The sequence below is a fragment of the Ochotona princeps genome, chromosome 17 (genome assembly GCF_030435755.1).
Source record: "Ochotona princeps isolate mOchPri1 chromosome 17, mOchPri1.hap1, whole genome shotgun sequence".
Classification (NCBI taxonomy): Eukaryota; Metazoa; Chordata; class Mammalia; order Lagomorpha; family Ochotonidae; genus Ochotona; species Ochotona princeps.
The window spans coordinates 14,586,545-14,610,905 of record NC_080848.1 but is presented as its reverse complement, the minus strand read 5'-3'; the positions used below and the strand labels follow the sequence as shown (position 1 = coordinate 14,610,905).

At 42.6% G+C, this 24,361-nt stretch overlaps 2 protein-coding genes across 6 annotated transcripts in view; both read right to left on the bottom strand.

Annotated features, from left to right (window-relative positions):
• Nucleotides 1–22,369, bottom strand: part of GPATCH8 (G-patch domain containing 8) — a 76,123-nt gene extending 53,754 nt beyond the window's left edge. For 2 of the 5 annotated variants that reach the window (XM_058676662.1, XM_058676660.1), the window contains exons 1-3: nucleotides 22,226–22,280; nucleotides 9,389–9,463; nucleotides 2,080–2,097 (exon numbers count right to left, since the gene is read on the bottom strand). Coding sequence is in view for 1 of the 5 variants with exons in the window: in XM_058676659.1 (XP_058532642.1) it covers nucleotides 9,389–9,463; nucleotides 22,226–22,270 (120 nt within the window). In the remaining 4 variants the exon portion in view is untranslated. Of the gene's footprint in view, nucleotides 1–2,079; nucleotides 2,098–8,301; nucleotides 8,337–9,388; nucleotides 9,464–22,225 lie in introns of those variants that run through there. The other 3 variants (XM_058676661.1, XM_058676659.1, XM_058676663.1) reach the window with 3 other exon arrangements.
• Nucleotides 22,370–22,976: 607 nt separating this feature from the next.
• On the bottom strand, nucleotides 22,977–23,707 carry LOC101521589 (procathepsin L-like). Its single transcript, XM_058675891.1, is given in 2 exon segments — nucleotides 22,977–23,202; nucleotides 23,204–23,707. Coding segments are annotated over 2 exon segments (474 nt in total). The 5' UTR covers nucleotides 23,647–23,707; the 3' UTR covers nucleotides 22,977–23,171.
• Nucleotides 23,708–24,361: the final 654 nt, after the last annotated feature.

Here is a 24,361-nt window from a genome sequence, read left to right as displayed (position 1 = left end):
CGGGGCAACTCTTTTACATGACATTTCCAAAAGGAGATAAAGGGCAAAGGGAGAAGGAGGGGAATACATTTATGAAGTTTTAAAACTAACATTAAAAAGCATAAAAATCAAGGTATTTATACAATCATATCCACCACCTAGACAGCACCACTTAAAGATTTTTTTTTCTTTTTAAGAAAATCTACATTGTGTTTAGTTATTCTATTTCTGTGTCAGGCTTCCATGATACAAAGTAAGTTGTAAGTGTAAGACTGTCCCACCACTAGAAATGAAAAAAACAAACAACAAAAAAAAAACAATCAGAGCAAAATCCAGGCTAGACTTGATTGGTTTTTAATACATATATATATAAATATATAAATATTTAACTAGCATGCAGCCAATATTAAACTGAAAAAACAGTGAGGTTAGTAAAACAATAAATTAAATTGATTAAACAGAAAAATAAAATGAGCTCAAGCACAGACTGAGTGATGCATTTCAACATGTAATCTAACAAAAATGCTAAGATGTTAGAATGAAACAGGCCTAGCAGTAAGTTAACAGTAAAGAACCATTAGTGCATGTAGGGGAAAAACAATATACATAATGTCTCATCTTCCTAGAAGTGCACTGCAAAAGGAATCTCAAAAGTCAGTTACATGAAAAGACACCAGAAACAACAATTAAGTGTCAGCTTTTGTGGAAGGCTCAAGATACCACAAACTTTCGTGTATTTTGTCCAGTTCTCAGTCTTTAATAGTACATATTGAACTACTTGTCATCTAGTCCCATATTCAACGATCAAATGCACTTTGAAGTCACAGAGGAAAGAAAAACATTTTGTCCTTATCTTCCTTGACAGAAAGTCAGAAGAGAGATTAAGCCTTCCCAGTGTTCTTCAGAGTTCTGCACTTGTATAAAGGAAATTTTCTCCTACAAGTTTATGTATGACAGCATACAAACTGAACACTGGGCTGAGGAGCTGATTATTTCATTGATGGGGTGGAGAGAGAAGGGAAAAATCAAAATACTTTTTTAAAAAACAAAATGACATAATACTGGTGTTCCGGCATGGTGAGCTAAGCCTCACACCTGTAAGACAGGTAACCTGGGAGTGCTGGTCTGAGTCCCAGCTGCTCTGCTTCTGATTCATTTTCCTGTTCATTTGGTATGTGAAATCCCCAGTAATAACCTCCACGTAAGCCATAACAGAAACTGACTCCAATACTGTTGCCCTTCCCTTAAACTGCCATGAAAAAGTACTCCTTACTCAATACTGAATTTGTGTACTTAGTTTTATAACTTAAAAAAAAAAAAAAAAAAAAAAAGACTAGGCGCCAGCACTGTGCCAAAACAGGCTACGCCTCTGACCGTGGTGGTAGCATTCCATGAGTGCACCAGTTTAAGGCCCAGATACTCCACTTCCAATGCTGACGTGCCTAAGAAGGCAGCAGACAAGAGTCCAAGTGTTCGGGCGCCCGCACCCATGTGGGACAACCTGAAGAAGCCCCTGCCTCCTAACTTCAGATTGGCCTACATCCATGTGTTGTGGTCATTTAGGGGGTAAACCAGTGAATGGAAGATATCTCTCTCTGACTGTCCCCCACTCTCTGTAACGTAGCCTTTCAAATAAAAATCAATAAATCTTCAAAAAATGCTATTAAAAAAGGTCTCAATATAAGTAATTACACTATTTATATAATTGGAAAAGAAATCTTTGTTTTTCTGCTATGAAATAAACTTACCTGTACACAAAACCTTTTTTTAATAATTCTTACGACTGACTAACCCTGGAAACGACAAGAATAGCAAAGGGAAAACTAAGAATAGAAGAATAGAAGCTAACAGTATGCATTTGTTAAGTTATTGCTTAAACTCTTCACAAATTAACACTACAACTTACATATTAAACAATGCTGACAAAAATTGTTGTGCTCCCCCCATATTTTTTTAAGGAAATGCAATCTTTGGCTAAGTGGAGATGAGACATTATGTTGACTGTGTCATATTACGAATGCACTAAAAATAAACAGACAGATGAAGCAGTATGCTATTTCCAAAGCGGTGCAAGTGGAGTGAAAGCATTTCCATACGAACCTGGCTTTAAAAACTGGGCTGTCAAAAGAACAGTTAAATGTAACACAAAGTAAGAAACTGTCCGATCACTAATGGTCGTTTTTTTTTTTTTTTGTCTTGTTTTCAATTCACTGCTTGCAAGTAATGTATTTATTAAAGAAGAGTGAAAGCATTAAGTAAATTCACGAGTCAAGACCAGCTGAGAGATTCAAGAGCAGCGTGTTGTGACTGACAACAGTGAAAGGAAAAGCAAATGTTACAGGGAGAGGGGGGAAAAAGAAAAACTATACACATTAGCACCACTTTTACAAAACCACTCAAGAGAATGGCTGTCACCTTCTCAAAAAAACCTATGGATACCACAGCACAGCCTTTCTCTTCTACATCTCTAAGCTAAAATTTATTCTTTAATTAAAGCTGCTTTCCTGGATTTAATACAGAATGAAATGCTGCAGGCCACATTGAAATATTAAAGTGCCACTCTGAGTCCCTCCAAGCATACAGAACAAAGGCAGCAGGGACAGTAGATGACTCCCAGAACCTGTGTTCCTCTCTAGCCTCCTAGAGTTAAGGAATGCCTGAAACACAGAATCTGAACACTCCTTCGCCTTAAATTACCTAATTTGGGAGTGAATGTAGAAAAGGTTAATATTCAGTACGGATCTTACAAAAAACAAAACAAAACAAAACAAAACAGATTTTATAACCACTTGTCAAAAATCAGCGTAAAGGGCTGGCACTGCATATGGGAGCCAGTTCGTATCTCGGCTACTCCACTTCCCATCCAGCTTTACTGGAAAAGCAGTGGAGGTTGGCCCAGGTCCTTGGGATCCTGCACCTGTGTGGGAGACCCAGAAAAAGTTCCTGGCTTCAGATCAGCCTCACTCTGGCCACTGCAGCCATTTGGGAGGTGAACCAGTGCATAGAAAGATCTCTCTATCTTTAACTCTCACTTCCAAGTTAAAAAACAAAAAACAAAAACAAAAACAAAAAAAAACAGCATAAGGATGACAGTCAATCAAAGCAGGCAAGGCAGGCATATGAGAACATCTTCCAACAAAGTGGCCTTGTCTACCACTGGAATTATTATCTGGAATCTGTTTAGGGTTGTCATTCTGCCAGTTGTTTCCATGGATGTTATTTATAATAGCAAGTTGGCACAACTAACATACAGTTCAAACAGGGAATGAAGTCAGAATAGGGGCAATGAGTACTAAAATTTACCTCTAAAATAATTAACTATTGGGGGAAAAATTTAGTCACATAGTGACTAAAGTCTTTATTTTTGTTTCAAGTAAAATAGTTTAAGGTTTAATTACAATCTCATAGAACCAAAAATAAATTCAAAAAATTTTAAAAATCAATCTGGTTTACAATGAGCAAGACAACTGATACTAGTAGGCTACCTACAATTTAAATGTACATAGAAGGCAGGCAATAAAATCCTAATTTTATGTTAATAAGATAACCAAATTTTGTGCAATGATGGTAAGCAAAAACAATTGTTTTCCCAGGATAAGGATTTGTGGTGTTTCAGGCTAAGCTGCAATCTGCAACTCCAACAACCCATATGGGCACCCAGTTTGAGTTCCAGATGCTCCACTTCTGAACTAGCTCCCTGCTAATGTACCTGGGAAAGCAGATGACACAAGTGCTTGGGACCCTGCACCTCATGGAGATGCAGAGGAAGGAATCTCTTGGTTCCTGCTGTGGCTTGGTCCAGCACTAGCCATTGCAGCCATGGTGGGGTGGGATGGGGTGGGGTGGGGGAGGCTGCAGAGCAGCAGATGGAAGCCCTCTATTTCTGTCTCTCTCCTCTCTGTAACTCTGCCTTTCAAGTAAATAAATGGATTGTTTTAAAAAAAAAAAAAAGTTGGTTTTCCACATAATTCTTAAGAATTCCCACAAACAGGGCCCAGCGGCGTGGCCTAGCGGCTGAGGTCCTCGCCTTGAAAGCCCCGGGATCCCATATGGGCGCCGGTTCTGCTCCCGGCAGCTCCACTTCCCATCCAGCTCCCTGCTTGTGGCCTGGGAAAGCAGTTGAGGACGGCCCAAAGCTTTGGGACCCTGCAACCCGTGGGAGACCCGGAAGAGGTTCCTGGTTCCCGGCTTTGGATCGGCGCGCACCGGCCCGTTACGGCTCACTTGGGGAGTGAATCATCGGACGGAAGATCTTCCTCTCTGTCTCTCCTCCTCTGTGTATATCTGGCTGTAATAAAATGAATAAATCTTTAAAAAAAAAAAAAAGAATTCCCACAAACAACCTCATTTATTACACTTTGGTGGCAGTGAGGAATATTCTTCAGTTGGAAATGAAGTTCTAACTTCAGGTAAACCACAGAGTTTATCTGAGAACCCCAATTGTTTTCCCAACTAGATTAACTGTGGGCCTTTATTTTTTCTTCCTATGTCTAAATTTAAAAGGTATAGATAAAATGTCATCCCTTTAATATCTGTTCCTCTCTATTATGTGGGAAAAGAGAAGCATACTTTTAAAATAGGAAGATATTTGAAAATAAGAAATGTCTATTATAAAAACTAACAACATATTGAACAACTACAAAACAAAAACAAAACCTCACTGTTTTAGTCATTTCTCAAAATTTTTATCTTTTTTTTTTTTTAAAGATTTATTTTCATTGGAAAGCCAGATATACAAAGAGAGACAGAGAGGAAGGTCTTCCATCTGCTGAGTTACTTTCCAAAGGGCCACAAGGGCTGGAGCTGAGCCAATCTGAAGCCAGGAGCCAGGAGTTTCTTCCAGATCTCCCATATGGGTGCAGGATCCCACGGCCTCAGGCCATCCTCAACTGCTTTCTCAGGGCATAAGCAGGGAGCTGGATGGGAAGTGGGGCCGCCAGGACACAAACCAGCACCCATACGGGAACCAGGTGAGTGCAAAGTGAGGACTTTAGCTGCTAGGCTACCACACCAGACCCAAAATATTTATTTCTTAATTAGAATCAAGTAGAAAACTTTTCCCAGGAACTTGTCTCTGCCCCAATGAAACTGTACACCATTAAGTGACAATGATCGTGCTGGCAAGGGCTTCAACGTGTAATGATAGGAGCCCACCAAAATACAGATAAAATGTACCTTGTTGAATAGGGTTCTTTGAAAAATAATAATAATAAAATCACATCTTAAAAAACATTATATTCAGAATTTACCAATGAGTGGATTAATATTAATTCCTCCCTGAATTTCTTTTAGCTGACAGCCAAATTCAACTTACAATCATTTGGCCCATTTTCAACAGTGATAAAAACGATGTCTCTTGAGTGGATTGTAAGCTGTGCTGATTGTATATTGAAGATTCTGTAAGCAAGAACCAAATGCTACTAAGTGAACCCATGCAAACAAGTAGTAAAAATTCCCAAAACAAAAAATCTATAACTCACTACAGATGACACAATGAAGACTAGAGAGAAAAAAAGCATATAGTAATGCTACACCATTCAGCTCCAAGAAGCACGTTATTTATAGTGCAGGCCACAAATGGTCACTGCTAAATGTCAAATCAGCAGTCTATTATAGAGTTACAGTTTGGAACTAGTGGAGTCCACAGATCTAAACAGATATGCAACATGACATACAACCAATTATACGTATACTTCTAAACCCCTACGTAAGCAACTAAACATCAGCAACTGGAGTTTTGAAACTTAAACCAATTTTTTACACCTACCCTAAATCGAACTGACTAGGAAGACAGCCATGAAGACAGAATTTTATTAATTAGTCAGGTAGAGTTGAGACCAACTAACAGCTGACACGTGGGTGCACTTCCAAGTGCAAGAATAACAGCACATTTGGAGTCTATGATGCAAGCATTCTGCTTTCTGCATAGGTTAAAATCATCCGTTCTCTCATCAGATTCCTCAGCCTTTATGATAAAGGTCATAAAGGACCACATATCCTAAATCACACCAAGCAACTCTCCTACAAGGGAATCCTAGACAGGCTTAGGATTTTATAACAAATTCTGTTTTCTAAATATTTTATCTACAATAGCTAAATATTTTATTTATAATGGCTGGAACTTAATCTCATAAAGCAACAAAGATTTTCAAACTTTTACAATAAGGATAAAACATTAATCCTTTCCGCCTCCTCTTCAAATTTAGATACAAGCTATCTAGCAACTCTTTCATATTTTTCTTAGCAAAGTGCTTTGTTCTTGACAATAAATTTCACTGAAAGATATTGGGTTGGTTGAAATGAAGAATGGAAAATAAAACTTTATAGCAAATATCATTAAATTACTTTGTAAATGCTCGATTTTGATGTATTTTTAATATTTGCCTACTGAAATTACTTATATCATCCCTCTAGCAAATCTAGGTTTCAGAAGCTCATTAAACACATACTGCACTACTGCATTTTTGAATCTCATTTCCCAACTTGCTGGACTGCATCAAATTTGCGCTATTACAAAACAAAAAGACCTCAATCCTATACTCACAATAAACTTTCACACAGGCATGTTCTTGACACAAACCTGTGCAGACTTCCAAGGTTACCAGCTGCATAGATTACCTTTGTTAAAAAAAACAAATGACTAGACCTTTAGCTCCTGCCGTGATCTGTAGACTCCCAAAGCTGCATATTTCCAGCCACTTTTGAGTTGCATGCTGTAGCAAAACAGTCAGCACCTCTCAACAGATATTGCTGCAGAGAAAGATTTTGATCCAACAGACTGTGTTATAAACAACACTTCCCCTAAGAACAAAATAGTTCAAGACAGCCAGCCAGCCGTATGACTCAAAGTAGACTTATGTGGTGGGCATTCTGTAAGTGATGGGGGACCTGTGTTCAGGAGGGGAAAGGTTAGAACACTGTCATCATTGATGCCAACCACTATAATAGTTCCTTTAAAATTAAGATTGTATTCCCAAATGATTAGCTAGCAGAAATAAAATCCCTCCTATTTTGTGTCCTACTTCTAATTATCTCCTCCTACTACCTTCAGTATCACATCACAAATAACACATACACTTAATGTGCTTTAGGAGCAAATTTTCATTAGGAACATAATCTACTAATATAATGTATATTTCTGAACAAATGCTTACTAAAAAAATTTCCCAATGAGTACTACACTATTTGTTATTTAAGGAGAAGCACTACTTAATAAATAAAACATGTTCAATCTGCTTCTATGTATTGATATTTCTCTACAAAAAGCAATTATACTATCTTCTAACACTTCTCCCTATGACATATGGTGGAAAAAAGATCCTGGTCATTTTGGAAGGTACAACAGTCTTAGCCTCACATGCCACAGGAATGAAGAGGTTTTAAAAATATTAACTATGGGGCCCAACATGGTAGCCCAGTGGCTGAAGTCCTTCATGCACCGGGATCCCATATGGGCACTGGTTCATATTCTGGCTGCTTCACTTCCGTTCCAGCTACCTGCTTATGGGAAAGTAGTCAAGAACAGCCCAAGTCCTTCAGAACCTGTACCCACATTGTGATATTTGAAAGTAGCTCCTGGCTCCTGGCTCCTGGCTTCATATCAACTCAGCTCCAGCCATTGTGATCATTTAAGGAATGAACCAGCAGACAGAAGATTTTTCTGTCTTCCCTTCTCTCTATAAATCTGAACTTCCTTAACAATAAAAACAAAATCTTCAAAAAAAAATTTTATTGAGTATAGCAATAATGAATATTAGATTGCAAATTCAGTCTAATTCAATGTCCTGTTACAGTTCAGTTGAAGTACTCAGAATTACAGCTAGCTTAAGAGTACTATCAACCATGTACTTGCAGAATGTTACTGGGGACTTGCTTCTGATGGTTCTCAGTTTTTCAATTTTGGATACCACTGCCCAATATTCACATTAAAATAGAAAAAAACTAAACTATTTTTAAGTGCAGGATATTTGCAGCTTTAAAGGTTTCATATAAAACTGTCTTGGGATAATTCCCAAGATTGTAAGAACAAATCACAAATTTCACTGTTTTTTAACTTAGCAAAGAGGGCTTGGCATTTTACCCTTTTGTCAAAACACAAGACTGGACTTTCAGCACATCAGATGCGAATTCTCCCTCTGCAGCATTATCACATGCGCCATCAATTACTGCCATGCCTAAGTCTAGCATCATGCCAGCACATTAAGACAGAAGGTACTATATGCAGTGTTCACTGGACCAGAAGGACAGAAATAAGAAGGGAAGGTGGGGGAGAAAGAAACCCTAGATAAGAAATTAAAAAAAGGCAGACCGTGCAATACAAACCAGATCATGGCTGCTTAGCTAATATGGGCCAACTGCTGTGGAAGAAAAATGTCGAACACCCCAAGTTGTGTAAATTTCTGTAAACATCTAAACACACACACAAACACACACAACACCAACCTATTTAGGAACATAAATATATGTTGATCCTTTACCATATTACAGTTTTGAAAATACAAGCTAAAGTTAAAACACCTGTTCTCTAAACAGCCTTATTTTCCCAAGAGAAAAGGCCCTAGCACTTCTGCATGGAGCAGGGGTGGGTGGTGGCTCTCATCCTGAATAGCATAATGACTAAGTTTTCCTCTTGGCTACTTTTCCCCACTCAAATTTTCCTAGTTGCTGAGATGTTTAGGTACACTTAGGTACAAATATTAAATGCTGACAGTAACAACAAATTCAGACTTTTTAACAATAGACCCAGGTATTTTAAGTAACATATTCTTTAAAGTGGAAATAATGTTAGAGTTGAGAAGGTCTTTTAAAAATTAAGAGCCATCTCTTCTTGGACTTTTAGCTTAGATCAAGTGTAAAAATTAAGAGCCAGGATAAAGAAATCTTATTTCATTGCTTTGTATCTTTAATGTCCCAAAGTAGCATGAAAAGACAGAAAGAATCCATTTTTTTAAAAGCTAGACATTTCTTAAGCTACATATATGAGTTTATTTTGTTTCACAAGGGTCTATTAAGTAAAACTTACCACTCTAATTATTTCTAGTGGAACACTGCATATATAAGTATATTGTCCAGGAAAGGTGACCCCACCAAAGGATCAAAATACATTTTACTCCTTTATTCAATTTACAAAAAACACTGAACTTTAACTTGCTATCTTTAACAGACTATCAGTATGGATCAAAATAGTATTTTTTGATCATAATTCTGATTTTCTTCTAGATTTTTTTTGGACTCTTTCCCCAACACACTAGGTATTACACTGTACCCCAAACTCTGATTACTGTAGAACATGCAAGAAAACAGCTCTAAACTGCACTATCAGTGAGTTTAACTTCATTCACATCAAATGTCACACGAACACTACCTAACTAACTGGCTAAGATCCCAAATTAAGCGTTGATCAGCTTACCGATTCTATAGGCTTGTCGAGTGATGCCTGCTCGATTTCCAAGTGTCCTTCCTCATACTGATCAAAGTGATTTCCCTGAAAAAGACAATTTCAGTTATTTTTCAGAAATATTAATAACCTATCCAAACCAGGAATTATTTTATATTACATTCTTTCTAGTAAGCAATTAAAACTGCATGACAAATTCAAACTTTTCTAAAAAATATATATATAAAAACTTAAAAGTCTAAACCTGGGGCTATTCTGCTGCATAGAAGTGTAAGCTTCCACCTCCACTTGTGCTGTGGATTCAAGTCACAAGTGCTCCACTTCCCATCCAGCTCCCTGCTACTGGCCTGGGACAGCAGGGCAGGATGGCCCAAGTGCTGGGGACCCTACATCCACATGGGAGACCCAGAAGAAATTCCTGGCTCCAAGTCTCAGACCAGCACAGCTACAGCCATTGTGGCCAATTAAGCAGTGACCCAGTGGATTCAAAATCCATCCTGTATCCCACCCTCTCTCACTCTTATTTCAAGTAAAATAAATAAATCTTTAGGAAAAAAAAAGTAAGTCTAGCACTAAAATTATGAACACTTTTTCCCTAACAACTATAAAAATTGTAAGAGCCAGTGCAATAGTGCAGAAACGCTAATCCTCCACCTGCAGTGCCAGTATCCCATATGAGCACTGATTCAAGTCTCAGCTGTTCTACTTTGCATCCAGGCTTCTGTTTGCAACCTAGGAAAATAGTGGAGGATGATCCAAAACTTTGAGGCCCTGCCCCCACGTGGGAGACCTGGAAGAAGCTCCTGGCTCCTGGCTTAGGAACGGCTCAGCTCTAGCTGTGGCAGCCATTTGGGGCAGTGAACCAGCAGATGAAAGATTTTCTGTTTCTCCCCCCTCTCTGTAACTTGGATTTGTAAGTAAAAATAAGTGACTTTAAAAAATTATTTATTTTCACTGAAAAGGCAGATTTACCAAGAGAAAAAAAGATCTTCCTTGCTTTGGTTCACTCTCCAAAAGGTTGCCAACATGGGTCCAGTGCTATAGCATAGCGGTTAAAGTTCTTGTCTCACACACGCCAGGATCCCATATGGTTGCTGGTCCTAATCCCGACAGCCCCTTCCCATCCAGCTCCCTGCTTGTGGCCTGGGAAAGCAGTAAAGGATGGCCCAAAGCCTAGGGATCCTGTATCTGCATGGGAGACCTGGAGGAGGTTCCTGGCTCCTGACTTTGGATTGGCTCAGCTCCAGCCGTTGCAGCCACTTGGGGAGTGAATCAGCAGACAGAAGATCTTCTCCTCTGTCTCTCCTCCTCTCTGTATATATGCCTTTCCAATGAAAATAAATAAATCTTTAAAAAAAAAAAAGGTTGTCAACCTATGGAACTGAACTGATCTGAAGTGAGGAGCAAGAAGCTCCCTCCAGGTCTCCCATGTGAGTGCAGGTTTCCAAGGACTTGAGCCATCCTCTGCTGCTTTCCCAGACCACAGCAGGGAGCTGGAAGGGAAGCAGAGCAGGTGGGACACAAACCAGCACCCAAATGGAATATTGAACCCCTGCACCCACACAGAGGACCCAGAGGAAGCTCCTGACTCCTGGTTTCAGCCTGACCCAGCCATGGGCATTACTGTCATTTACAGAGTGAATCAGCACATGAAGATTTCACTCTCTCTGTAACTCAGATAAATAAATTTTTTTCAAAGATATATTTATTTTGATCAGAAAGACAGATCAGATTTCTGCAAAGAAGGAGAGACAAAGAGAGCTCCATCTGCTAGTATCCCCAGTAGCCCCAACAGCTGGAGCCAAGTCAATCTAAAGCCAAGAGCTCCTTCCAGGCTGCATGCAGGTGCAGGGTCCCAAGGCTCTGGGCCGTCCCCCACTGCTTTCCCAGACCACAAGCAGGGAGCTGGATGGGAAGCAGAGCAGACGCGACACAAACCGGCACCCACATGGGATCCAGGTGCTTACAAGGTTAAGGATTTATCCATTGAATCACTGCATCAGGCCAGATAAATAAATCTTGAAAAAAAAATTTCAATAATTTTGCTTTCCAACAAAAAATAAGTTATTTCAATTTAGAAAGTACACAAAAATTCCATTGTTTTAAATTCCTCATTAATTCCAATTCATCACTGTTACTTCTGTAATCATAGTACAATACACAACAATTTCTAGTGAATTATTATGAAAGCAAAAATTCTTTGAAGTTAGAGAAACTAGAAATCTTAATACACCACCAATTTGCTAACTGTATAACCTTGGGCAAATCACCAAGCCTCTCCCTAGGCCTGTTTCTGCAGCTATAATGCCCAAATGATCATACTACAGTATTACCACACAGATTATGAGATACAGATTAATGGATATTAAAACACTGCTGGAGACAGTGAATAACTAAAAGAATAAACTTCACTTATTAAGTACATCCAATTCTATGTACTCTGGAAGGAACTAATTGGCTAGCAGCTTCAACAAACAACTGAAGAAGCCAAAAACACACGGCACTGGGTCAAAGCTAGGAACACATCACAGACTCATCTAAAAACACATTTCAAACTTTCTGGATAATCTGAATATGACAAGAACTGGTTCTCTTAAACAGCTCCACACTGAAAAATTACTAACTTAAACACTCCCATAGGGGTCAACCTTTTTTTCACAAATACCTGGAAATACAGCAAACAAAACTCTTGAGGCATTCAAAATGGCAGAGAAATAATTGTTAAGAATTCCTCTTGGACCCAGCTTGGTAATCTAGTGGTTAAATCCTAGCCTTGCATTCTCCAGGATGTTGTATGGGCACCGAGTCATGTCCTGGTCGTTCCACTTTCCTTCCAACTCCCTGCTCATGGCATGGAAAAGCAGGGGAGAATAGACCAACGTTTTGGGACTCTGTACTCACATGGGAGACTTACAAGAAGCTTCTGGCTCCTGGCTTCAGAATGGCTCAGCTCGGGTCATTGCAGCCACTTGGGGAGTGTACCAACAGAAAAAAGAATTCTTCTGGGACGCACTGGGATGTATTACTTCTTTAACAACTAGCTGATAATAGACTCTTATCTCTTCACATTTTGAAAAACTGAGTAATCCATAGAAAAGTACACATGAAAGGACACTCAAATAAGAGGCAATCACTATAATTATATATAATAATGCAACATTATTACTCTCTAGAACACAACATTCATTCATGAACGTCCCTTAACTCACTTTACAGGAAATTACAGAAACTAATAGGTGGTCTAGGTAATCCACAACCCACCAGAAGGTTAAATTCTAAAGCCTGGATATTTACACTCTACTAAGCCTCTCCTTGCTACCTGCCTTCATTCAACCACTAATTCAAATATCTGAGTGGCTTCTTTGTATCAAATCCTGACTCAATATTAGAAAAATACATAAAACAGGCAAAGATTTTGCATTCAAGGAGTTCTAAGTCCAGTGAGATAAAATAAATTATAAGAAGGAAGTATACAGAGGTTAAAGGCTGAGACTAATCCAAACTATCTGGAAGCTAGGTCTTTAATTAAGTTTCACTTGTAAAATGGGATCATAGAGTCCATTTGGGGGCTCCCACTGTGGTGCAGCACATTAAGTCACCACATACGACACACCAATAGTAGCACCCAATGTGAGGGCTGGTTCAAATACTGTCTGCTGTGCTTCTGAACCAACTTCCTGTTAAGATGTTCACGAAAGTAGCTGAAGACGGCCTAAGTGCCACCCATGTGGAAGACCCAGATGGAGTCCCTGACTCCTGGCTTCAGCCTGATCCAGCCCTCTCACCACTGCAGCAACTTATGGGGTGAACTAATGGATGAAAGATAGTGGTCTCGGGCCCAGCGGCGTGACCTAGCAGCTAAAGTCCTCGCCTTGAACACACCGGGATCCCATATGGGCGCCGGTTCTAATCCCGGCAGCTCCACTTCCCATCCAGCTCCCTGCTTGTGGCCTGGGAAAGCAGTCGAGAACGGCCCAATGCATTGGGACCCTGCACCCGCGTGGGAGACCCGGAAGAGGTTCCAGGTTCCCGGCTTTGGATCGGCGCGCATCGCCCCGTTGCGGCTCACTTGGGGAGTGAATCATCGGACAGAAGATCTTCCTCTCTGTCTCTCTCCTCTCTGCATATATCTGACTTTGTAATAATAGTTTAAGAAAAAATATAGTTTAAGAAAAAAAAGATAGTGGTCTCTCCCTATCTATCTGTAACTGTCTTCCAAACAACATAAAAAGCTTTTAAAAAAGGAGAGAACATACACCTATACTATGGGCTTACCACAAAAGCACATGAGGTAACAGTGCAAAACATGCTAACAGAATCCTATGCTCTGTCAGTTGCTACTATTCCTACACAAGTGCTACTACTGAAATACGAGCTACTAGTGAAATATGACCAAAGTGCCACGGTAGCACAGAAAGTGAAGCAATTAACCCTCCCAAGGGAAAACATGAGAGGTGGCATCAAACTGATCTTGAGGCAGTAAGGAATTTGCTGAAGAGAAGAGCATTCTAGATAAGTAAGAGCATATTCAAAAAGAAGAATAATGAAAGAATCTGTCATGTATGGGCCCAGTGCGGTGGCCTAGCAGCTAAAGTTCACACCTTGAATGTACCATAATCTCATATTGCCACTGGTTCTAATCCCAGCCACCCCACTTCCCATCCAGCTCCCTGCTTGTGGCCTGGGAAAGCAGTCGAGGACAGCCCAATGCTTTGGGACCCTGCACCCGCGTGGAAGACCTGGAGGAGGTTCCTAGTTCCTAGCTTCAGATTGGCGCAGCACCGGCCACTGCAGTCACTTGGCAGTGAATCATCAGACGGAAGATCTTCCTCTCTGTTTCTCCTCCTTTCTGTACATCTGACTTTGTAATAAAAAAAATAAAACAAATCTTAAAAAAAAAAAACTGTCATGTGCAGCTAACAGAAACAGCATGATGGCAGGACAAGTGAAAAAGAAAAAAAACACAAGAGCTGTTAAAATGAAAAAAGATGTTTAAGAGTAATATACCAAGTTAAAGAGCCTAGGCTTGAGAGATCAAAGTTTAGATCTTAGCTTACTAACTATATGATTTCAATTTCTCTAAGCCTCAGCCTCTTCGTCTGTAAGATTAGATATCACCACAATCTAGTTGGGAAAATGACTTGGATGAAACATGCCTGGAATTTTTTTTTCTAAAGATTTATTTTTATCGTATAGTCAGCTATACAGAGAGAAAGAGAGACAGAAAGAAAGATCTTCCGTCCTCTGGTTCACTCCCCAAGTAGCCACAATGGCTAGAGCTGAGCCAATCCAAAGCCAAGAGCCTCTTCCGGGTCTCCCATGCAGGTGCAGGGTCCCAAGGCTTTGGGCCATCCTTGACTGCTTTCCCAGGCCACAAGCAGGGAACTGGAAGGTAAGTAGAGGAGCCAGGATGCAAGACAAGGACTTTAGCCACTAGGCTACCACACCAGGCCTGAAATAAAAAAAATTTAAAAGATATTTTATAATTTTACTCATAGCTTTATTTACCACAACAAAGGAAAATCCTAATACTGCAGCACATAATGACTTCACAAGCATCAATTCTAGCTTCTATAGTTAAAACCTAGAGTGCAAACTTTTTCATTTTTTTTTTTTTAAGATTTATTCATTTTATTACAGCCAGATATATACAGAGGAGAGACAGAGAGGAAGATCTTCCGTCCGATGATTCACTCCCCAAGTGAGCTGCAACGGGCCGATGCGCGCCGATCCGAAGCCGGGAACCTGGAACCTCTTCCGGGTCTCCCACGCGGGTGCAGGGTCCCAATGCATTGGGCCGTCCTCAACTGCCTTCCCAGGCCACAAGCAGGGAGCTGGATGGGAAGTGGAGCTGCCGGGATTAGAACCGGCGCCCATATGGGATCCCGGGGCTTTCAAGGCGAGGACTTTAGCCGCTAGGCCACGCCGCCGGGCCCAAACTTTTTCATTTTTATCAGCACTGCCTAAAAAAGTAAACTTTTTTCCCTTATTAACTTTAGAAAAATGTTTTTCTTTTCCAAAATCTCTATTAAAATGTCAGTGAGAAAACATGATCAGTTTTTCTATTATAATTTTAAACCAGGCAAGCCATTTCATGTATCTTAAGATGAATTGTAATTCCATTTTTAAATTAATGATATTACCAGAGTGGAAAGGATAACAACAAACAATTGGATGCTCACGAGATGAGACCAGATGTATTAATACTAAAATGCTTTTTTGTTGTTTGCATGACATACAACGGAGAACTTAAGATGATCATAAAAAATAATTTAGGCAAATAATAGGAAACTGTTTTGTTCCACAATGACTTTAATTGCTGCCTTACAATCTTTTTTTATTTTTTAATAATCTTCCTTAATTGATTAGGGCACAAAGGGTCAAGGGCTACAGGGTGAAAGTGGTTAATACCATTGTTTCCACACTAATATTATCACTTTTTCCCTGTATCTGGGGTCAAGGGAGAAACAAAGGGAAAAGCCCCACCCAACCTCCCACCCATCCCAGATCCCGAACGGGAGGCGTGCTCCGAGGGTCCTGCTCAAACAGTTTTGATAGTTCATCATTTCTGGATTGCTGCCAATCTTGCAGCTCCAATCACAATGAAACCTACTGAGAGTCCACTGGCTGACAGTCTCTTCATGGTTGGGGTTCTAAGATCAGCAGTTCAGTTGGAGGGATCTCCAAAGAAACTTCATCTGAGGTGATCCCCGACCTTATTCTTGTGTGTGCTTGCCAGTACAGGGTTCAGCACAGTCTGTCACCCCAAACAGCTTATGCACATGCTGGGTCTGTTCTGTTTCCAGCCCTGTCTTCCTCGTGGACCAACGGGTATTGTAGTCCAGTTCAATCCTGCCCATTTCATACTCGGTCCTCAGGCAAACCAGTTGGAGCTGAAGCCTAGTTGGGGTGACTCCCCATAACCCCCACCAGTTCTGCCCCCTACCCTGGTTCCCATGCTTGCCAGTATGTACCGCAGGCTTGTCCAGTCTGTCCCACATCCCATTTAGCTCTCGCACATGTCAACGGGCATTGAAGCCTAATTCAACCCAACCAACCTACTATCCAGCCCATACACCTACTGGCAGGTGCCTTTCTGTCTAGCCACCCCTCCCCCTATCCTGGTTTTCGTGCCGTCCAGTGAGAGTGGTAACCCCGAGGGAGGTGCCCACTATTTCCCTTCTAGCTGCCTTACAGCACTTACTGAAACCTTGTCTAACACTAAGCTATTTAACCTATGTGCAATGTCAAGAGTGACTTTAGCTACTTTTTCTTTCTTTTTTTTTTTTTTAGATTTATTTATTTTATTATAGTCAAATATACAGAGAGGAGGAGAGACAGAGAGGAAGATCTTCCGTCCGATGATTCACTCCCCAAGTGAGCCACAACAGGCCGGTGCTGCGCTGATCCGAAGCCGGGAACCAGGAACCTCTTGCAGGTCTCCCACACGGGTGCAGGGTCCCAATGCATTGGGCCGTCCTCGACTGCCTTCCCAGGCCACAAGCAGGGAGCTGGATGGGAAGTGGAGCCGCTGGGATTAGAACCGGCGCCCATAAGGGATCCCGGGGCGTTCAAGGCGAGGACTTTAGCTGCTAGGCCACGGTGCCGGGCCCTACTTTTTCTTTCATACATTCCTAAGCCAGGTACACTAAACATATTTGTCTGAATCCCATATAAATCAGTGTAAAGCCTGACAATCAGTCTATTCTTTCTTTTAGTCTGGGCATACTTACCCTTTTGGGTTTAACTAATACTCTATGCACTGAGCACATTTGGCCAGAATTCCAATGTTAAATGGACAATTCACTTTTTTATAACTGGAAATCATTACAACATCTTCTGGTATTCACTGCAGCATCACATCAATGCCTTCTTTCAGAATTTGTGGTGGTCACTTGTAATTTCTTTAGTAATTACCATGAATTTGCTTTCACTTATGGCTGAATGGCAATGCTAATATGAAATGAGAATTAATGCCAGGCATACAAGCACAAGTACAAGTTGTTTGGGGGAAGGAATTTTAATATAATTCAACTGGATATCTAAACTAAATCCATTTTTATTAATAACATATTAGAAGCTGATTAAGTCCCAAGAACAAAAATGAAACCTCTCTACAGGTTTCAGATTCATAATTTAAGAAATTCGGGCCTGGGGCCCGGCGGCGTGGCCTAGCGGCTAAAGTCCTCGCCTTGAACGCCCCAGGATCCCATATGGGCGCCGGTTCTAATCCCGGCAGCTCCACTTCCCATCCAGCTCCCTGCTTGTGGCCTGGGAAAGCAGTCGAGGACACCCAAAGCCTTGGGACCCTGCACCTGTATGGGAGACCTGGAAGAGGTTCCTGGTTCCCGGCTTCAGATCAGCGCATCACTGGCCATCGCAGTCACTTGGGGAGTGAATTATAGGACAGAAGATCTTCCTCTCTGTCTTTCCTCCTCTCTGTATATCTGACTTTGTAATAAAAATAAATAAATCTTACACCATCCATTCATTTCCCAAATGCCTGCAACAGCCAGGGCTAAGCCAGATCGAAGTCAGGAGCCAGGAACTCCACCCAGACCTCCCATGTGAGTGGCAGGAACTCTGGTATTTGGGTCATCATTTGCTGCCTTACAGCCAGATTAGCAGGAAAAGCAGTACAGTAGCAGGACTCACACAAAGTACTCAGATGCATATGTGGGAGTCCCAAATGAGGCTTAACTTGCTTCTGCATTATACTTGCTCAAAATTTTATTATGTCCTTTAAGATACCTCTGTATATCATCGCCTTATCACACACATCTACCAGTGAAGCTCTTTTTTCATCAGAAATTCTCTAATGCAGGAACATTCAAAACCAGAACCATCAATCCTCTGAAGGTACGTATACTAAGAACATTTCCTCACTAGCAGTCAGCAAGCAGCAGCGACGTCGTCCTGACAGAATACTAAGCACTGCATCCCAACAGCACCTTACAGCAGCACATCAGTGGAGAAATGAAATCTTCATTCATTAACACCTCCAACCCAAGGTATTAAATATATGTGTATCTCTGGGCCCGGCGCCATGGCCTAGCAGCTAAAGTCCTCGCCTTGAAAGCCCCGGGATCCCATATGGGCGCTGGTTCTAATCCCGGCAGCTCCACTTCCCATCCAGCTCCCTGCTTGTGGCCTGGGAAAGCAGTCGAGGACAGCCCAATGCATTGGGACACTGAACCCGTGTGGGAGACCTGCAAGAGGTTCCTGGTTCCCAGCTTCGGATCGGCGCAGCACCGGCCGTTGCAGCTCACTTGGGGAGTGAATCATCGGACAGAAGATCTTCCTCTCTGTCTCTCCTCCTCTCTGTATATCTGACTTTGTAATAAAATAAATAAATCTTTAAAAATATATATATATGTGTATCTCAAATTATGCATTTTCCATTCATTTGTGTAGAACTCTAATCTTTGAACAGTTGTGTTAATCTGCTAAGTGCCAAGCAGCAGTAACATCTCACAAAAGGAGGTCAGGTTCTTAAAAGCAGTAGTCTTGAGACATTTTTAAAAATGCATGGACCTAGATCACAGAAATTTCAAAATGTAAAACAGCCAAAAAGGCTAGACAAAAGGTTGTCTAAACTGATTCAATCAAGTAACACACCATGTTCTCTATGAAAGAAACAGTGTGACTTACCACTGTCAGAAACCTCCCTGGAAGCCCTGGGGAACCAAGACACGAATCAGGACAGAACACAACAGCAAAGGGGAGGAAAAATGATTGTATCACCTTTCTAAAAGTTCTTACTCTTCGTAACCTATAAATTTACAGTCCACATTGGATAACTCAATTACAGCCACATAAAACATAAAACACAGACAGGTCCAAGGAGTCAATCTGAACAAAAGTTCTTCCATTTGATGGTTACTTAACTCTTCTGTACCTCATTTGGAAAGGCTAATAACAGCACCCACCTCACAGGTTTATTCTGAAGATTACAAGATACACCACTTGGGTTCCCCATCCTATATCCCAGTGCCCGGCACCTCCTCTAAGGCACAACCTAGGAAGCAGGAGGTGATGGCTTAAAGAGCTGGGTCCCTGCCGCCCCCATGAGAACGCCAGACTGAGTTCTCAGCTTCTAGCTTTAGGCTGGCTCTTAACCCTGTCTTTTGTGTCTTCAAAGCAGACATAGGGTTCCAGGGTTGGGGCATCTTCTACTGTTTTCCCAGGCCACAAGCAGGGAAGGAGTTAGATAGGAAGTGGAGAAGTCAGGACACAAACCAGTGCCTATATGGGATCCTGGCAGATGCAAGAAGAGGATTTAGCCACTGAGCCATCACACTGACTCTGCACCCGCATGAGAGACCCAGAAGGAGCTCCGGGCTCCTGGCTTCAGATCAGCTCAGCTCTGGCCACTGCAGCCACTTGGGGAGTGAACCAGCGGATGGAAGATCTTTCTGTTTCTCTTCTCTGTAAATCTGACTTTCTAATAATAATAAAAAAAAAAAAACTTGAAGAAAAAAAAGCAATTCTACAAATCTACCAAATAAATGGCAAAGAAAATGACAGCTATCTAGCTAACTTATCTCAGAAAATAGAAATTCCCAGTGCTGCAAGATCTGTTTACAGCAATAAACAGGATCTGCCCACTATTAGGAATCTACTGTGGATTACTTTTTTCTTTTCTTTTTTTTTTTTTTAAAGATTTATTCCATTTTTATTACAAAGTCAGACATACTGAGAGGAGGACAGAGAGAGGAAGTAGAGCTGCCGGGATTAGAACCAGCGGCCATATGGGATCAAGGCAAGGACCTTTACCACTAGGCCACGCTGCCGAGCCCGTGGATTACTTTTTTCAAGTTCAGACAGTGGCTTAGCCTTTTTTAAAATCATTTGAAGCCTTTTAGAGGAGGCCAATTTAATTTAGAATATGTCAACTTGAAAAATGATTCAGATTATTTCCAGAATTATCCTACTACATTACACACTGTAATAATTTTAAATCCATGGGCATCATCAATGAAAGCTAGACTATTTTTATTAAATCATCCAGAAAAAAACTTAAAAAGGTATTTTTGAGAAATAATAGAAAAAGCAACTTACAAAAGTTTTTAACAACTTATCATTGTCTAAAAGATTATCAATTCCAATACTCTATTTACCCAAAATGGCAGGAACTCTTTAATTTTAAAAATTAACATTTTCCTCAGTGATTCAATGCAGCAGGAGTTGGTTATTTCAACATAAAAATAGGAAACAAAGTTAAAATCTATGTGGTATTGTCAAGAGACTAACAAGCAACCAAAATCAGGCTTTTCACTAAACCCACGAAAGCTTCAGGAGAGGCCCTATTACTAAGAATGTGTGGAAGGTACCTGTCTCAGTTTTTTCAGGTGACAGCATTTTGCCCTGCAATCCACGGTTTCCAAAATCTCCTTTCAAGATGCTGTATATCGTTTCTGAAGCCTACTGCAATTTTGTGGTTACCACTCATTCTTCCCCAAAACCCAATTATCTCTGTCCATTTTCAATTTTATTAGGTCACCTTGAAATTCTCTCCTCCAAAACCTATTTGGAGGTTTGTGTCAATGCATGTGTGTTTCTTAAACCAAGAAAGCTTATGTGTGATCTTCCTCCAACTTCGGTGACCCTGTCTCAAACCCGGACAACACCGGGCAATTCTGTTCTGTGCCACAGCTATCCAGCAGAGCCCTGATCACAAGGCTTCACCACTGAGCTCCGTCCCCCATGGCTGCAAAACTTCTGCTGCCACTAGCTAGTAGTAGAGTCGGCTCAGAAGCCCCACACACCCTGACCAATGCAGCCAGCTGGTCATCCGAGAGTGTGCAAACCCCTCTGCTAGACAAGGGCTGAGCTTCTGCAAGGCAGGACTGCAGCGTCAGGAAACTTCATCCCTTGACCCAAATCATCGCTGCCAGGATATGCGGCGGTAATGCGGTGGTTTTCCTGGGAATCTCTGGGCCCTCTAACTGACATGGACTGACCCCATCTTGGCTAAGTCTCTCCGAGTCTCCTCACAGGCGCATTTCGGCGGAAATAAGGCTCAACAGCCCAAAAATGAGTTGTTCCAATTTTACCTCCTCTCACCTCAGGCTCAGTATTGCTTGCCCTCACAAGGACATTTTCCCATATCAACACTGGCAACGGGAGGAAGAAAACGCACGCCTTGGGCACCAGTTATCACACGCTGGGCAAGCCCGAGAACAGTAAGCTGCTTTAAGATCTTTCTAGCTAAGCCTTGGGAGGTTAATCTGACATCGGAACCACGGCCCTCTAAAGTTACTGGTTTCCCAGCCCAACGAACAGGCCGGGAACAGCTACATTTATACGCAGGGAAACTGCAAGGCTGGACCGACCACACAGGCGTCTGGATAACCCAAGGACCCAGGTGAGGAGGGGGAAAACCAGATAACAAAAGGGATAAGGGTATCACAGGAAGGGAAGGGGGGAGGACCCCGAGAGCCACCCGTGTGAGCAAAACCGAGGGGCTGGGAAGCCCCGGGCTCGGCGACACTCGCCCCCAAGCCTGCCTCAGCCCTCCTGTCCCCCCTCGGAGCATCAGGCCGGCCCCCCTACCCCCACCCCAACACACACACACGGCGACCAGGCTGGGGTCTCGACACCCAGAGCCCAGCAGACCCAATCCCTGAGCCCCGCCGGCCGGAGCTGAGGGACAGAATGCCGGCGGGGAGGATACGCGGCCTCGCCGCAAGCTCAGAGGCCCCTGGAGAGAAATCAGACGCCAAACAGCGGGCCGCTTCCCAAGCCGCTGCAGGGCCTGAAAGGCAAGAGGGCTGTGGAGCCAGGATGAAGGCGGCTCCGGCCTCGGCCGGCGCCCTCCTCACCACCCGCGGCGACGCCCGTGTTTACCTGAAAGTCTCTGTCCTCGTTGAAGCGGGAGAAGCGGTCCGCCATTTTGCCGCCTTCACTGCTCTCAGGACGACGCTCTCCGGTTCGCTCCTCCCGGCAACACCCAGCCCCTCCCCGGCTCCCCGCCTCCTCCCACGCCCCCCGGGCGCGCGCAGCCGGCAGAGCCAGACGGAGGGAGGGCGCGTCCTGGCGGAAGCGCCGTCTGCGCAGGCGCCGCCCGGCCCCGAGGGCGGGGCCTCCCCGGGTGCCAGGCTCCGTGGACGGCCCACTGCGACCCCGCCCCCACCCCTGCGGCCGCGCGTGCGCACTCGGGCCCGGGCCCGGCCAACGCTTCCGGAAGGGAAGGCGTGAGGTGGGGGGTCTGGTATGGCTGGCGCTCCCTCTCTTTCATCTGCTCGCCTCCCGGGGTTCAGTGTTCACCGTTGCGTCTCGATAAACATGAAAGTTCGTTCTCTTTTCCTCAAGTAGCAACCTAATGCGGCGGTTCACCCTAAGAATTACATGGTTAAGGAGATTAGGATACCTTCTTGCTTAGGACTTACGGTCCCGTGGAGGGATGACAGATAACGAATAAAATAGTTCATGGTGTAAATTATTAATTAATTTTTTTAAAGCTGGCTACGGTGGTGAGGGAGCCCACCTCTTTCTTTTTTTTTTTTTTACTGAGTTAAGATTTATTTTAAAAAGGTAAATAAAACTTTATACATCCTTTTAAAAAATGAGAATTTAAAAGTCTTAGAATTAAACAATGAATGTTCAATATCATAAAGCTGTCTATAACAGTAGTTGAAGTAGTGGTAACATTTTACCCTTGTAAAAATGTCATAGAATGCAAATCGTAACTTGGATCCTTCATGATTCAAGTGTTTTGCACAAAAATGGCTTGTCAGTTTTGTGATAAAAATCCCTCCAGATCCTCAAGCCCTCCATAGTGTCACGCATCAGCTCACACGGTGGGGTACCTGGGTGCCGAGGCAACCTCAGTGGTTGTCTTTGTCTCTGATCATTTTCACGTAGCCATCAATGCTCCATTCTGGACCCCAGCTGTTCTTCACAAGCCAGTATTTAGTGATGTTTGGATGTGTTCCTTCAAAGCCATAGGCAACCACCAGAACACTGTGATCAAGCTCCTTGCTGCTGCATTCTTTGTCGTAGTAAATGCCCGATCTGTAGAACTGGAAGGATGGGTATCCTGCATTAATAGCAGCAGAGATGGGCCCCACGGTGGCCACAGCTTTCAAGAGAGCCTTCTCATGCTGCAGGATGTCCACGAAGCCCGTGTCATTGGCTGCAGAGCATTGGGGCCTGTACTTACACGTTTCGTCAACAGCTTGATATGGGTAGGATTCCTCAGAGTCCAGGCCCCCATTCTCTTTCACATATTCAAAGACGTTGTCTATGAGGCCACCATTACAACCCATATTGCCCTGGGATTTAGAACAGTCCACAGGGTTCTACTCACTTGGGGACTCCAGTTTGCCAGTTTTCTGAAACATCTGGCCTTCCAGGATGTCAGTTGCACTGAATGCCCAACAGGGACCACACTGACCCTGATTCTTCACGGGAGTCACATAGCCTTTCTCACGTCAATCCACAGATGTGGAGGTCTGAAGCAGCAGAGGTTCATGAACCATTTTCCCCTGCATGGGTTTCTGGTGCTGTTAGCCATTCATCACTTGTCTGAATTCTTCATTGGTCATGCCGCCATAGACATTCATGGCCATGGTAAAGCCATACTTGCCTGGCTGTATTCCCCATTGTGAAGGTCAGTCATCTTGTTCTTCTCCCACACAGCTCTTCTCCATCCTTCTTCATTCAAGTCGTAGAGTCTCTTGTGTGTTGCTTTCCACTGGTACCATTGTGTATCTAAATTCTGATCAAAGTTTGGAATAGCGAAGGCTATTCCCCAGCAAAGGGCAACCAGGAGAAATAAAGGATTCATGGTTCAAAAACCTGGTGGTGGTGGGCGCAGGCGCACTCTGCACCCACTTGGCACCCCAGAGGTCGCTGCAGGGCCGGGGATCTCGGGTCCCACCTCTAAAGTGAGTAAGTGGTTCGCAGCCTTGGGCAGAGGGAGCAGCTTTTTTGAGGAATCCTTGGAAAGAGAGCGTTCCAACTCAAGCAAAGCTCCCTGAG